We start from the raw sequence: 16,554 nt of genomic DNA, 5'->3' as shown, positions 1-16,554 counted from the left end.
ATTTTTCAACACAAGTATAAATAGATGCAAATAATGCAATGTCCAGCATATTATAAATTTTGACATTTTAGAAAGTTATCCAGTGGAATCTAAATGCAGTGCCGTGGAAATTTGATTCACACCAGCATCCGTTTAAGAAACACATGATTAAGCTTTTCTTAAAGTAGACTTTATTTTTAGAGCAGTTTTAGGTTCATTGTAAAATTGAGCAGGAAGTAAAGGCTTCCCACATACTCCTACCCCTGCACATGCACAGCCTCCACCACTGTCAACATCCCACACCACAGCGGCATATTTCTTACGATCCATGAACCTACATTGATACATTATCACCCAAGTCCATGGTTTACATTAGGGTTCACTCTTCGTGCTGTACAATAAGCTTTTTGAACATTTGGGAAATTTTACTTTGTTCTTTTTTTCTCCCCTCCCCCCTTGAACTATTCCCATTCTATTTTCTCCACAAAGATTTATTCTATTCTAATATATTTTTATGCTTGAAAGTCTTTCATTGATCTCCCTCTCATACTTCTATTCAACAAGTTATGTTTATAAATTGATACATAAATTTTTACTTCCTGTTGTCATAAGGCACTTAAGTGTTAAAAAATTGCACAGTTGATTTAAAGACTGTAAACCATTTTTTAAAACATTACAAATTATAAATATTGATAAGCATAAAAAGTAAAAATTGGGGGGGGACATCTCTTAATGTGATAAAGAGATGGAGCCTTTTTTCTCCCCTGATTAGTTCCGGGTTAAAGGGGTGAATGTTCACATTCCTGTCTTTCATTTTGAGAGATGTTAAGTACTTTTTGTAGATATAGTCATGCGTTGCTGAATGACGGGGATACATTCTGAGGGATGTGTCGTTAGGCGATTTCATCATGTGAACATCATAGAGTGTACTTACGCAAACCTCGGTGGTGTAGCCTAATACACACCTAGGCTATATGGTTCTAATCTTATGGGACCACCATCGTGTATGCAGTCTGTCATCGAGCAAAACCTCGTTATGCAGTGCATGACTGTGTAAGTACTGAGAAACCTTGTTCACATAAATTAGTAGATGGCAATGGAAGAGCTTTGTGAGAACAGTGCCATTCAATTCTTTGAACTCCGTCCAAGTTACCTGTCGCTGAGGGATTCATGATGGTTCTCTTGATCTATCAGCTGACAAGATGATTAGGTCCCTTCCATTGTGTTGGAAAGCAAAGAATTAGAAACTACTTGACTTCCAAAGAGATTTATTTAGAGTGGTGAGTCTTTTTCTTTCTCAACACCATTGTTTCAAGTTGTGCCTTTGTGTAGAGCCTTCAAGCTTTACACACCAGACCAGTGAGATGCTGTGTGGCTGTGAGGTGGGCCTTTCCTATGTGAAGTGGGAAAGGGGCCCTCCACTCTCAGGCAGATCCATTTCAGAAAAGCATACACGCAGACGGTGAGGATGTAGAAACTGATGCCCACATACCCTCGCAGAGGCTTCACATACACACTTCAAGAGGAACAGCTTAAAGACCCCTGGCTTTGAAAATGGCTCAAGTTCCTTGCAGTTAACTGTCCTCTGCTTCTGAAGCTATCACAACTATTGTGAAATAATGATTTATGTCATTTTCATCGTTAATAGTTGGTAAGCTCAGTGAGGGGGGTGCTATTGAACTTCCTGTCAATCAGTAAAGACTCTCGGCAAGTAATAGCCAGTGAGGTATGTATTGTAACAAGGATAGACCAGGTAGCTCTGGGAGCTGACAGCGGGAGGGTGTCTGTCAGTCCTGGGGATCGGGGACAGCCTCCCTGAGGAAGTGATGTTTCTGATGTTCACAAAGGGAATTGAGATGAGGGAGCGGCAGGAGGAGAGACATCACGCCACAGTCCAGGATTATCAAGGCTCAGAATCCAGGTCGCGTGACAAGTTCAAGGAGTAGAAAAGGCCCAATGAGGCCGCCATGGAGAGCGCTGTGGGAACAGCAGTGGGCAGGGCCAGATGTGGAGGACCTGCCACGCTGTGCCAAGGGTTTTGAGTTATAGCTTCATAAAGCGGAGTTTTCTTCTCAAATTTGCCTTTTAAAAAAACGCCTGTCTCTCGAAAGCCGTATCATGGCCTGGCTCCATTGCTCTTTAGCTGTGGGCCCCTGAGCAAATTATTTAACTTCACCAACTCTCTATTTTCTTGTCTGTAAAATGGAGGTAATTTATTTTTAAAGTGTGTTGTAAGAATTAAAGGCCATCAGCCACGCAAAATGTCTGGTGTAGGGTAAGCACTTAATAATAATTACTATTGTTATTATAATTATAATTATTTTTGTTTGCCTCCGTGTGGAGAATAGCCTGGAGAAGGGAAGCAATGAGGCAGGGTGGGAGGATGTTAGCAACTCTCCGGGAAGGCGTCAGCGGTCTTCTTGGACCAGGGTGCTCACTAGTGGGACATGTGGGGCCATGCCAGACTCTGCTCTGGAACAGTGGTGTTGTATAGTCTCTGAAGTTTTAGGCAGGGAGTCAAAGAAGTGTGAATAGGAGTCTATCCTCAGGCTATCTGAAGTGGATAGGACAAATTAAAGGGGTAAGGAATTAAATCCCTTAATCCCTACATTCCCCATAATGCCGGGCATTTGCTCAAGAATCAAACGTTTCTTGAGCACCTACACTGTGCTGGAATAAAGCCAGCCAAGGAGATTGTAGACAAGATGCAGGGCCAGGAGCTGTCTGCTAGAAGTAATGAGCGGAGGGAGCAGATGCATCTAGGAGATGGTGTGAAATTAAAAGCAATAACCAGCATTCTGTAGGAAGTGAGGTCCTGCAGAGGACAGATGCAGTGACATGGGGATATTCTGCAAGGCTGGGTGCCTGGGGGCATGGGGGCAGACAGCCAGTAGAGTGCAGCCAGGGTACTGTCGGCTGAGGAGGGGTGTTCACCCCTGTGTCCTAAACACCAAGACAGAGTTGTCAGAGATAGGGATCTGTTACAGCCCAGGGCCCAGGGTGTAGACTTACAGGATGTAGGCTGATGGGCAGGAAGATCTAGGAGGAGGAAGGGGAGACATCACATTCTATCCAGTAACCGTTCTGGCTGCTCTGGAGTTGAGAAAGCTTCCCAAGGCTTCAAATAGCCTAGAAAATTAAGCACTTTCTCAAGGAGAGAGTCTAAAGAAATTCTTCTATATTTCTATTTTGCGTTTCAATGAGGCCTGAAGACTAGAAGAGAATAAAAGGATTGGGGGTGGGGGCAATGTGGAATCCCCTCAGGGAATGGAAGACAGGCCTGTGGGCAGGCACACCCCCAACATTCATGGGACATGGGGCAAGAGTACAACTGAAGGCGCATATACCATGTATCTATATATTTAAAGTTCTAACTCAAGTTAATAAGCAGTTAAATGAAATGTGTTTTATCGTCCTACTTTAATGCCTCTATAATGACCTAAAAGTTTCAATTTAGTCTTCTTTGATTTCTGTGCAAAAAGGTGGGATCATGGAGCTGCCCATGACCTGCCCCCGAACTGCCCCCTCCACCCATCGCATCCATCCTGCACCATGGGGGCCTGGCATGCATGCATGTGGCCACTCCAGCCCAGACAACAAACTCCATGCAACCCATCACTCCCCTGCAAACAGCTGCCCCTTGTACACTCCCTCTGACGTAGGATGCCTACACTAGCAGTGCCATCCACCCTCAAGAGGATGGATGCAGGGCAGTCTCAGGACCATTTAGGCAGGAAATTCCAAAGCCCTGGGTTGGTGGAGGGTGGACTGGAATGTGACGGTCTTTGGCCCCAGATAGGCACATCCCTGTGGCCTGACAGACCCATCACCCTGTGAGTAAGGGAGTGGCTGGGTGATGGTCAGAGCAGGGACTCTTTCAATCGTGGGGTCAGGGCGAGGATCTCTCTTGCCCAGGAGGTCCTGCCTCTTCTCCGTAGAGTGGGTTGGGCCAGTAGAACCTTACTGTCCTTTTTTTTGAGGAAGACTAGCCCTGAGCTAACATCTGCTGCCAATCCTCCTCTTTTTGCTGAGGAAGACAGGCCCTGAGCTAACATCCATGCCCATCTTCCTCTACTTTATATGTGGGATACCTGCCACAGCATGGCTTGACAAGCAGTGCCATGTCCACACCCGGGATCCGAACCGGTGAACCCTGGGCCGCTGAGAAGCAGAACATGCGCACTTAACCACTGCGCCACCAGGCCGGCCCCAGAACCTTACTATCCTAATAAAAGCAACTTTATCTAAAAAGCAGCTTGGTTTCTCAGTCTGGTTGTCATTAGGAAAGTTCCTCTTCCCAGCTGGTTGGAGTCACAGGGTGGTCTGCTCTTCTTAAACAAGCGCCAGATGTTCAAATGGCAGTCAGCTGTCACCGAAGGAGTTTGTTTTCCAAGTTATGCTGACATGTAGCCCCGCTGTGCAAAGTCCGGTGACATTGCCTGAAACCAAAAGAGAGGTCTAAGGACTAAGGACTGTGTCTGAGGAGGGAGAAACACCCTGGTATTAACATGCGCCATTCTTGCTAGGAGCCTGAAGAGTCTGTTTTTCAGAGGAGGTTTGGTAACATCAATTAATATGAGGTTGCTTACTTGCTGAATTGCTTTTTATTTCTTTTAACAACATCTGTTATTTTTCTGACTTCAAAAGTAATATCAATTTATTGAAAAAATTGAAAAATAGAAGAAAGGAAATTTAAATCATCCATAATCCTGCACTCCGACAATAATCACTGTTGATATTTTAGGCAATTTTCATTCCATCGTTTGTTCTGTTTCTTAACCATAATTTGGCAGTGGTTGTGGTTTAATTGGCTGCACAGGTGAGGAACAGAGAGAGAAACACAACTTCGTTCTTCCCCTCGGGTGTGGAAAGATGCCAGCCGCCGTGGGAGTAAATTACCCATGGCATCTGTCCTCCATTCTTCTGCAACCTCCTCGCCCGCCACAGTTCCTCTTTGACCATCCAGGATCAGGCCCAGCTGGAAGGAAAGTCATACAGTAATCACATTTATGGCCTCCACTATGGGCTGCTATTTTAAAGGAAAGATCCCAATATTTAACTACATCTGTGCCTTTGTACATGCTTTTCCTCCTGCCTGGAATATTCTCCTTATTCCTCTTTCCCTATCTGAAGGTTGAACATCTTTCTAGGCCTAGTTCAAACTTTGACCTCCTTCATGAAGTCCCCCTTGACCATCTCGGCCCACAGTGATTTCTTCCTCTCTGAAAAACCTATGGAATTCGGCTCATTTTGAATTCTTGCAGTGCCTTATATAGCTCCCCCATCTATAGATATATGGCCATCTGTTTATATTTATCTTCTCAATGTGATAGAAAGCTTCTTAAGAACATGGATACTTTGCACGTAAAGGGTACTCACAAATATTTATTCATGGACTGATAACTCTATGCTTGATTGACTTTTTATTCCAAGAAGGTGATATTAGAAAAGTAATGCATCTGCTGTTTCTTTCCTAGCCAGCTGTCTCCAAATTTTGCATTTTCAGAAGCTGTGAGAAAAGGGAGCAAGCTGTGACTGAAAGTTTCAGTTCCCATTTTAAAGTTCCCTTATTGAGCAGCTCAGATTGTCCACAGTTTCCATTTGCAACGGATAATCAATTAACTGTGAGTTCTGCTGCTTGCCACAGAGCAGCCCAAATTGCGTCGGCTGACCCCACAGCTGGTGGAAGTCTCAACCCAAGGGCAGTTAGTCCTCGAAGGACGGCCCTTCCCCATCTGCAGCTCAGATTTACTTTGTGTTTTTTGCGTTTTCATTAAAAGAAAAACAAAAACACAGCGTAGAACGGTCACTTAGAAGGGTAAAAAGTGAAGAGTGGTCACAGAGAAAGCCTGCAGGTCCCGACCCTTTGGGATATCCTTGTAGAAGGAGGCCCTTGACGCTTTAGAAATCTCTTCCCCTGGTGTCCCTGCAACGGTGACAGGTGCTCGCCTTTTCCCAGATGAGGATCAAAGCACTTGCTGTGGAGTCTTCCTTGTGTTCTCTGTCATTCTTTCAACTCATACGTAATCCCAGTTTCCAGGACTCTAAAGCAAGATGTGCTTCCTACCAGCACCTCTGCATTCACTCTTATGACTAGGTTATCTCCTTTTTTTATTGTGGCAAAATATACGTAACATAGAATTTACCATTTTTAATCCTTTTTAAGTGTACGGTTCAGTGGCATTAAGTACATCCACACTTGTGCTGAGTTCTCTCCTACGGTATTTAGAGCGTTTTAATGCTGAGAAAAATTATGAACAACTCAAAGCTCTGGCACTCGTTGGCCTTTGGCAAATAACTTAATTCTTCTGTTTCTTTATCTGTAAAGTAGCAATAGCACCTATGTGGTGGGGTTCTTGTAAGGATGAAATGAAAAGTGTACCTCTAAGGCCTTAACGTAGAGTTCTGGCAGATGGTATATGTTATCTGTTGTGGTTAATCATAGTCTTCAAGCCAAATGTGTAGAATTAAAATAGTTTCTGAACCCTACATGATCATCACACTAATTCACAATGTACTGTTCTCTCAAATAACAAGTAAAAGTTAAAAGTCTTGAAAAGCATATTAAAAGATAATTTGATAAGAATTATCAAAGGCATTGTACTTAACGTATTTCCCCTATTTAAATTAGCATATCGCCATTTTTATGCATTATATTTCTAGGAGATATCCTAATTCTGCAAATTTTATTTGCCTGCAGTTTAATTCCTAATTCTCTGTCCAGTACACCCTATTCTCAAACTTCAACGTGAATAAAAATTATCCAGGAAGCATGTCAGAATGCAGATTGCCAGGCCCCGCCCCAGTGATTCCAGTTTAAGAGTTTGGGAGTCGAGGGCCATGCATTTTACTGAGCATCAAGGTAGCCTGGGGATCTCACTTGTAGAAACACACCCATGGTGTAAACAAACATCTGTCACTATATTCAGGAGGGTCCTTAATTTACTCACTGTGCTCCAGAGGTATATGTTCTAGTTTTAATACATTTCTTATGCATTATTTAACAAAACTCTTCATTTTCACATAGAAGTCCTCAACACTTTACCTATGACAGTGGTCACTCATAATAATCAGTTCGTATATTGATGCTTCAACTGTACGGGTTATGTAAAACTTGGTCCTTGTATACTCCTGATTTCAGGAGGAAATTTATGCATTTAACATTTAGTTTCAGCCACCTCATTGATATTCGGTATTAACAAGATATAATACATAGTAGATTAATAGAGATCCCACTTAGAGGCCATGCACCCATTCATGATGCACTTTGAAACCATGGTCTTCCTTGCCTTTGTTAATCTGGCTCGCTTTCCAGAAATGCCCTTTCTACTTTTGTCTGTCCTTAGAAGACATGAAATTGTGGTAGTAAAGTGTTGTGATTGACTCATGTAGTTTTTGTAAATTAAAATTAGTTGCCAACATTTATAAAAATCCAGATATCTAGCTTCTCTTGATAAACCAGAATCTCTGGTCCACAGGGCCTTGGGATCCTACATGGCATCCACTAGCTGGAGCATGGGACATGGGCTCCACCTTCATTCCAGTCCCAAGCTCTTCCCAGTGCACCAGGGTCTCCCAGTTTCCAGCATTTGACATATGTTCTAGACCATGGAATGTAACAATGAAACGATGTCATATGCATTGCTACTTCCTTCTGTCTTACATTTGTCTCCTGGTTGATTGTGCACCATGGGAGGAAGGGAAGGTCTTACTTCTGCCCCGTAATGTGGTAGTCAGCACTCGGTAAGGGCCTCGGTAAGCCCTTGGTTGACAGACAGCGTATGCTGTGGTTCCGAGTATATTTCATACAGGTACGTCTTCTCTCTCCAGCAAGACCACGAGCTCCTTGCAGTGGCTGGCATGGTGATGAACACTTACTGATCTGATCTTTTAATATTTTATTTAGAATTTTTACTTGGATAACAAAGGAAAAAAAGAAAGCAAGGAAACAAATGGGAAAATGAATGCCAAGAACAAAGAATCCTTACTTGAGGTAAGTTTGGTTTTGCAGAGCAGAAGAAAAGGGAAGGATGTTAACTGCATCTATTTTTAAATTATTTGCTTCTCAGAACAAAGGGAGACTCTGAGACACACTGAAATTTTAACCTGGGGTTTTAAAATCAAATTATTACTAAATTATAGCTATTTAGATAATTGAACTGGTTCTTTGAGTCAGTTAAAAACTATAGCTTTAGACAGTATATTTTGCTTTTCAGGAAGTTGTGTTAGTAATTCTTGCCTAAAAGACTTAGGAATCTGCATAAAACTCATCTCCTAACATTGCATGCATTTCATTACTTGAGTGCCCCGCAGAAGTCAGACATAAGGATTTCTGAGTCTTTACAGTGAATTCTAAGATGCTCTTCCAGCAGCCAGGTGTGGTAGGCAGGGTGAGATGTGGAGTTAGAGACCTGATACAAGGTGGCCTTTGCCCGTCAAGGATCATATGTTGTTGGGCAAGTCCAAGAACCTCGGTTTCCTGAATTGTAACGAATTATTACAGAAATCCAGGGAGGTGGTGAAAGTACAGGGTGTCAATTACTGTACAGATGTCTGTGATGATCACTATCGGGACATGTTCCAGAAGTTCATTTGATGGTTGATTTTTTTGAAACTTCTAATGATTTTTCACATAGTAACTAATGCAGATGCGTGCTGGATCACAGGACCCAAAGGGGCATGCTGGAGCACCAGACAGGCTTTCTTCGCCCCTGACAATGTGTTGACCTTTTCTCGAGTTAGTAGATTTGGGGCGTCTCATAAAAATCAGATGACCTGAAAAGTTTAAAAAAAAAATCAGAAGACCTAGTTACCCCCCATTCCCACCTGGAGCCAGTTTACTGACACTGAAGAGCTCCCTCTCCCGTTCACCAAGTCTGCCCAGGGCCTCCACAGGTTTCTGTCCTCGCCAGGCCCTCCTCGCCCTGTACGAGATGGAGCAGGCACCACAAGCTTGCTGCCACCATCAAGGTCCCAAAAATATTTTATGAGTTCTGGTTCCTGGGATCAAGAGCACAGTGGGCAATTCCCAGGGAGGCCCAACAGGGGGAATGGGGACATTGTGTCTGCATTTATGAAACAGACTTCAGGTTGCGTTGAGGAAGATGAGGCACCAGGTGTCCCCAGCAGCACGGAGATCCAGGTTCTGAGCATTCTTAGCAGGGATGGCGACTGACAGACGTGGAAGGGGAGTGAACGGTTTCCTGACAGGGCCATGTGTTTTTAATCAATGCTTCTGCATCAGCTGTCTGTGAATCAGGGACTGGTTATGCCTTGATGTACACAGTTGCCTGAATAATTCTTGTTATAGGACTCCAGCTGTGCTTTAAAAGCTGGATGTGAAAGAAAATATAAAACATGCTATGTTATGAAAAATCAGCGTTATGCCGCTAATTTGGCCCAAAAATATGATTGAATTTAAGAGAGTATTGACAAGACAACTAATACTAGCTAAATTTGGTGGGAAATGTGAACAAATGTGTATCCCAGCTCCACTACATATAAATTACTTGAAGGATGCAAAATTAGAAGTTATTCTACATTGATGAGACTGCATGAAAGGGGGTTGAAAGTTACAGAAAATAAAGCAAAAAATAAGTTTGAGTATTTGAACTGGAAGATAGAATAATATATAATTTATTGCATTGCTTTTTAAAAGAAATTTAAGAGCTATATAATTCTAGGCAAGTTTTGGCATTTGAAAATCCACACCTAGAAAATGTACTTTGTCACTGTCTTTTTCTGATACCATAATATTAATAATTGCCTTCTTCATTCTTTGATAGGAAAACTATCCCAAAAGAAGGAAATCTTGCCATTGGCAACAACGTGGATGGACCTTTAGGGCATTATGCTAAGCGAAATAAGTCAGACAGAGAAAGACAAATACTGTATGATGTCACTTATATGTGGAAGCTAAAAAGAAAAAACAACTGAACTTATAGATACATAGAACAGATTGATCAGTGCCAGAGGTGGGGTGTTGGTGGGGGCCAAATGGGTGAAGGAAGTGAAAAGGTATAAAGTTCCACTTATAAGATAAATAAGTCATGGAGATGTAATGTACAGCATGGTGACTGGTGAACAATACTGTCTTGTAGATGTGAAAGACGCAAAAAGACTAGATCTTAAAAGTTCTCATCACAAGAACAAAAATTTGTAGCTATGTAAGGTGATAGATGTTAACCAAACTTATTGTGGTAAATTTTGCAATGTATACATGTATCAAATCATTAGGTTGTATACCGAAAACTAATACAATATTACATGTCAATTATATGTCAATTTAAAAAAGAGAAAATTATCGCAAGAATAAAAGATTAACATACACATATTTTATGTATAGAATTATATATTATAATTTTTCTACTTACTAGCAGTGAAAGAATAATTTTTTACGTACAGGAAAAGGAATAATTTTTCTATTTACCAATTTATAACAACAGAAATAGACTTTCTTTAGAGCTTACTTTTACAATATACCAAGACTACTCACAAACTTCCTTATGAAGTTGGGGCTACTGTTATTACTCCAATCTTGCAAGTAAAGGAACTGAACTGTAGTGATTTGCCCGCGGTCACAGAACTAAGCTTTCTGTGGTCAAGGAGCCTTGAAGTCTAACTCAGGAGCTGAGACTCAACCACCATGGTTTTCTTCCTCTTTTTTGGCAAATGGTATGCAGTGTAAATATATGCATTCAATCAGAGCTGTAGACAAAATGACTTTTAGGTTAAAGCCTAGTTTGCCAGTTTGTTTAAATGTGAACAAAATGTGTGTTTTATCTTTCATATGTTTTAAATAATTGGAATCTCAATTTCAGGAAAGTTTCTGTGGAACATCCATCATTGTACCAGAACTTGAAGGAGCTCTTTATTTGAAAGAAGATGGCAAGAAATCCTGGAAAAAGCGCTATTTTCTTCTACGGGCTTCTGGAATTTATTATGTACCCAAAGGAAAGACGAAGGTCAGAAAGAAAAAAAAAATCATTTTAGCAAAGAGGCATTTCATGAAAGTGAAACTAAAGAAATCCTCAGGTGGCAATTTAAATGCAATCTTTCTCTATGAGAGTCATGGTACTTTAATGTTTATACAAATACGTACTCTATTAAGACAGAATCATGGAAATTCTTCTGAATTTTTCTATAGCTCTCTTGAAAGTGAAGAATTTTATCTATTTTAAAGTCAGGTTTCAAAAATTATGGCAGAAGCGCTTTTCTAGAGATAAATTTGTTACTTTATATATCTATTTCTGAGGACTTTTTGTCCCCTGTCTTTACTCTCTTGTTCTATAGTCATCATTGTCAAACTTCTTTTATCTGGCATCATGAAGTGTAAGTCGTGACAGATCTTCATTTAGGTTTTAACCCTTATGCTCTGAACATTTAAGTTGTTCTCTGAGTTATACTGTATGCATTTCCTTGCCTAATTTAAGAGTATTTTAGACATTTAACTTCTACTTGGTGATTTAGGATTATTGCCACAAATCTACAAGCATATAGTAAATTCTTCGTCTTTGAAATGTAATTTGAGCTCTCATTCTGACCTTTAACTTTTTCTAAGACCTTTCTTAGAGGCCTGGGACATATCCATCTTTTGCTTACCTTTAAAGCTTTAGGATATCTCTCTTACCTGGATCTGGGGTACACTGAAGTATTTTTGCCTTCACTGCTGAATCCAGGGCAGCACCCAATGGTGTATTTACAAATTGCAAGCTTCTTCTTCTTGACCCACATCCTGTGCAGGTGGAGTCCTGGTGAATATCCATGTCTGCTCCCACCAGTTAGAAGGCTCTCCTATCTCTGTCGGAGTGCAGGAGAGGCATCATGGGTAACGCTTGGTCCAGGACAGCTACTGCTGCTACTTAGCCTCAGTCTGAGAACTGATACTTCCCTGTCTGCCATCTTCAGTCCAGTCCCACACTGGGGACATAACACAAATAATTTTTTATTTTAGAAATGTTACGTGTTTGACATTTACATATAAATGAACCTATCACAAACAACACACCTCGTGATAAAAATTAGAAGTGTTCACATTGGAGTTGGACAAGAGTACTTTCTCTCCCTGCTACCATTAACATTGGAATGGAGGAACTAGCCAGTGAGTCAAGAAAAAGGATAAGAAGTATAATTATTGGAAAAGAAGAGGCAAAAACTCTCTTTATTCACAGTTGACATGATTGTCTACCAGACAACATAAGACACTCAACTGAAAAATTATTAGGACCAAATAAATTTGCCAAGTAAGAAACTATTTTCCTTTACACAAAAAATATGCAAATTAAAATATAATGGGAAAGATTCTGTGCATAACTGGAACAAAAAATATAAAATATGTAACAATAGACTTATGAAGAAATGTTCAAGACTTATATGGCATAAAATATAAAATTTAATAAAGGAAGTGAACTAAATAAATAGAAATGTAACATGTTATTAGATGAAAAGATATTAATTCTTACCCAATTTTTTCTATATATTCAATCCCAAGAAAAATTTCAATAGGATTCTTTTTACTTGAAGTTCACAGACTGATTCTAAAATTCATCAGAAAGAGACATTATTCCAAAATAAAGCAAAAAAATTGTGAAGAACATTGAGGAGAACTCTTCCTCCCAGATGTCAAAACATTAGGTAACAACAATACAGGTAGAGACAAACAGATCAACAGAGAGCCTGTAGTATAAAGGAAATTAAAGTGAGCATGTTACAGCGGTGGGGAAAGAATGCAGTGTTCAATACAGCATTGAGATAATTGTTATCCATTTGAGAAGAGTGCTTTCCTACCTCATACCACGTTCCAAATTAAATCCTAGATTGATTAAATATATTTAGAAAATATATATATAAAATCTTAGAAGTTAATATTTTCATAATTTGGAGATGGGGAACCCTTCTTAAGCAAGACTAAAAACTCAAAATTATAAGGGAGAAAATTGACAAATTTGACCGTATAAAGTAGTTTTTAATTCCTTATGGCCAAAGATACCAAACAAGAAAGTAAAGGCTAGCTTTTGAGTCAGAGAATATATTTGCAACATGTATATCCTACTATGAATAGCCATAAAATATAAAGACTTCAACAAATCAACAAGAAAAAGATAACCATGGAAAAACAACAAGGCTTATTAGGTGAGAAGTCACAGAAAAAGAACTATCAGGAGCCACCGAATAATTTAAAAGTTGCTCCATCTTACTAGTAATCAGGGAAATGCGAATTAGTGAAATATTTCCTCCCATGAGATTGATGAAATTAACAATATTGATAATATCCAAATTTCGGCAGGAGTGGGTAAGAAAAAGGGGGACTCTCCTGCAGGTTGGAATGTAAACTGGTCCAGCCAGATCAGGGGACAGTTGAGCAAGATCTATGCAAATATAAAAGGGAATACCCCTTCAAATGTCAGCTCCACGCTTGGCAGTCTGCCCCACAGAAGTATTTGTTCACATGCACAGTATTTTGTGTAATAGCAAAATATTGAAATAACCTCTAGTCACCTATAGCGGAATGGTTAGATAAATTATTGTAGCTATACAGTGGAATGTTATGCAGCCGTAAAATGAATGTCATATATCCATTCATTGTCTTGACACAGAAAGATCCCAAGATAAAATGTTAAGAAAAAGAACAAGCTCATAGAACAGTACTTATAGTGTCATTCATATTTTAATGTCATTCATGTTTTAAAAATTGTGTATGTATGTGTATGTATGTGTGTATATCTGCACTTACATATGTGTATAAATGTTTACCCAAAAACATTTGAAAAAATACTACCAAACTATCAACTAAGAGACTTATATGGAGAAAAGAGTGAAACTAGAAAAAGGGGTGATAGAGGAAGATTTTCATTTTATTATATAAATATATACATATATATGTAGTTTTTTAAATTATGATGTATATTTTTGTAATTAAAAAAATTAAAACTTTGAAAATCCTGAAGAAAATATCTTACAAGAAAGAAATGTACAGCCGTATATAAAGGAATAACTGTGCGCTGAGGTGTAGCAATTCTGCCTTTTATTCTTTGTTCACTAATTAGGTAAAGAATTACAGAATGTGAAGGGAAAAACAGAATAATAGAACATATTTGTAATTGAAGTGTAAGCAAATATGTAGATTAGAGGGTGCAGTCTTCGCAAGGCATATTATACATGGAGGAGAGGTTTCTGTTTCCATAGCAACGCTGCCAGCTCTAAAGAGAAAGCATGAAAGGACTCTCTTTTCCTCAGGAAGAAGTGCATGAAGTGTGTGCTGATTTACTGAGCATCACATTTACCTCTCATTGTTCATCTGGAGGGTGACTTTTTTTTAAATGTTCGATCATGAAATCCATCATTGACTTAGAATGGCAAAAGCCAAAATGAAATTTCTGACTAGGTGGTCAGTCACCTTGTCTTGACTACACCGATAATGATGTCTCAGGTCAACCAGTTGTCTCTGACCCTGGGAGTGCACTTGCAGATGCCAGAACAGCCGTGTATCTTCACTCCCTTTCTGGGCCTGCGGCCTGCTGATTTGCCTTGGATGTATTCTTTTACCTCTTAAAATGCAGGCTTCGCTTCTAGAAAACTATACATGGTAGATGCTTAAATAAATTACCTAAAATTCAGTATTTTTTCTACTAAAATGTAATCCTTAGTTGTGCCATCAAGAACAACCCTGGAAAAATATTAACTGTCGACTTGGTTAAGGTCCTTTTCTTTTATCCTTCTCTTTCAGACCTCTCGAGATCTGGCATGTTTTATACAGTTTGAAAATGTCAACATTTACTATGGGACTCAGTGTAAAATGAGATATAAAGCACCCACTGATTACTGCTTTGTTTTGAAGGTATGTTGGGAGAAGTCCTTACTTGAGGTTTGTAAGCAATTTGAGTTAATATTTCCTTTTAAGAAAAAAAAAATGTTAAATATTATACAGTTAACCACAAGTATAATATCATAAGCTTTTTATTTTAAACCAAAATAGGAAAGGGGGAAACATTTATGCCACTTCAAATCACTTCCCCCAAATGCCTGTTATCTGAGCGCAGACTTTAAAGTGACTCCATCCAGGCTTCTTCATCACTTACGAAAATAAAGCTCCACATTTTGAACAAATTTTATTTACAATTTTATTGATAATACAATAAATTTTTCAGTTTTCTATTTATTGGATTCTTATTCCATTGTAAGAAGTTTTTGGAAATTAGGAACTTGACAAAATTTCCTAGAAAAAAATATAGAAAATAGAAAAAATATGTTTTTCTAAAAATAACATTACTGGGTAGTGTTGAAACTTTTTAAAGTGTGTATTATCAAAAGGCAATATGTAGGGGCCAGCCTGGTAGTGCAGCGGTTAAGTTCCCACATTCCACTTCTCAGCGGCCCGGGCTTCACCGGTTCAGATCCCAGTTGCAGACATGGCGCCGCTTGGCATAAAGCCATGCTGTGGTAGGCAGCCCACGTATAAAATAGAGGAAGATGGGCATGGATGTTAGCCCAGGGCCAGTCTTCCTCAGTAAAAAGAGGAGGATTGGCAGTACTTAGCTCAGGGCTAATCTCCCTCAAAAAACTTAATTAGTTAATTAATTAATTTTTTTTTAAATAAGGCAATATGTAGAGGCCAGCCTGGTGGCACAGTGGTTGGGTTCAGCATGCTCCACTTCAGTGGCCCAGTGTTCACAGGTTCGGATCCCACATGTGGACCTACACCACTCATCAAGCTGTGCTGTGGCAGCATCCCACATACAAAATAGAGGAAGATTGGCACAGATGTTAGCTCAGAGACAATCCTCCTCAAGCAAAAAGAGGAAAATTGGCAACAGATGTTAGCTCAGGGCCAATCTTCCTCACCAAAAAAAAGGAGGGGGGCCAATATGTATTCTCAGGTGTTCAGTAAGGTTTACATTAGCACCATGTTTTGGAAGGTTTGGCAGAATTAACTTTTATCTGCCAGATGTGACAATTGACTCCTAGAAATGGATTCAAGGAATTTACCCAGCTGTTCTGGACATGCCCTTGTCTCAAACACCATAAATTCCTTTCCATTCGCAGTCCCCGGCACGGCTCACACCAGAGAGTGTGGATTATCTAATTCCGTAAAGCACAGTGCAAGGCTGCGTGCAGAATGTCTCCTTGCCGAGTCAGGGTTCCTCCTTCTCCATGGGGATGAGCTGGTGGAGCAGGTGTCCGGGAGACCAGCGTCTAGCAAGGCTTCTTTGTAGTCACCCGCCCCTACAACTGAGGATTATCTGCCCACAAATGTCAACAGTGCCACTATTGAGAAGCCCTGCTGTAAACAGAATAGCCCCAGGATAATGCTGTGAAGGGACGGAGGGAAGGGAGAGAGCTAGATTCATTCATTCATTCATCCACTTATTCAATATTCATTGGATGCCCGCCGTCTGCTAGGCACTGTCCCAGGTACTGGGAATCCAGAAGTAAGTCAAACCTACAGTAATCCCTGTCCTCGTGAAGTTTACATTCAGTGTGAGGGAGATGGCAATAAACAGAAAAATGTGTAATGTGCTGGCGGGTAATGATAAGGCCGCGGATAACCATGAAGCAGGGCCGGGGACAGAGTGTGCC

General features: G+C 40.2%; 1 protein-coding gene across 1 annotated transcript in view; it reads left to right on the top strand.

Annotated features, from left to right (window-relative positions):
- The window catches only part of APBB1IP (amyloid beta precursor protein binding family B member 1 interacting protein), a 104,235-nt gene that overhangs the window by 64,150 nt on the left and 23,531 nt on the right, over positions 1-16,554 (top strand). Inside the window, exons 9-11 of the mRNA XM_046680122.1 lie at positions 7,886-7,972; positions 10,800-10,943; positions 14,705-14,815. Of these exons, the coding sequence (XP_046536078.1) occupies positions 7,886-7,972; positions 10,800-10,943; positions 14,705-14,815 (342 nt within the window). The remainder of the gene's footprint in view (positions 1-7,885; positions 7,973-10,799; positions 10,944-14,704; positions 14,816-16,554) is intronic.

Source organism: Equus quagga, chromosome 12 (assembly GCF_021613505.1).
Source record: "Equus quagga isolate Etosha38 chromosome 12, UCLA_HA_Equagga_1.0, whole genome shotgun sequence".
NCBI lineage: Eukaryota > Metazoa > Chordata > Mammalia > Perissodactyla > Equidae > Equus > Equus quagga.
The sequence above is the reverse complement of the archived record's forward strand: the minus strand, read 5'-3'. Positions and strand labels throughout refer to the sequence as shown.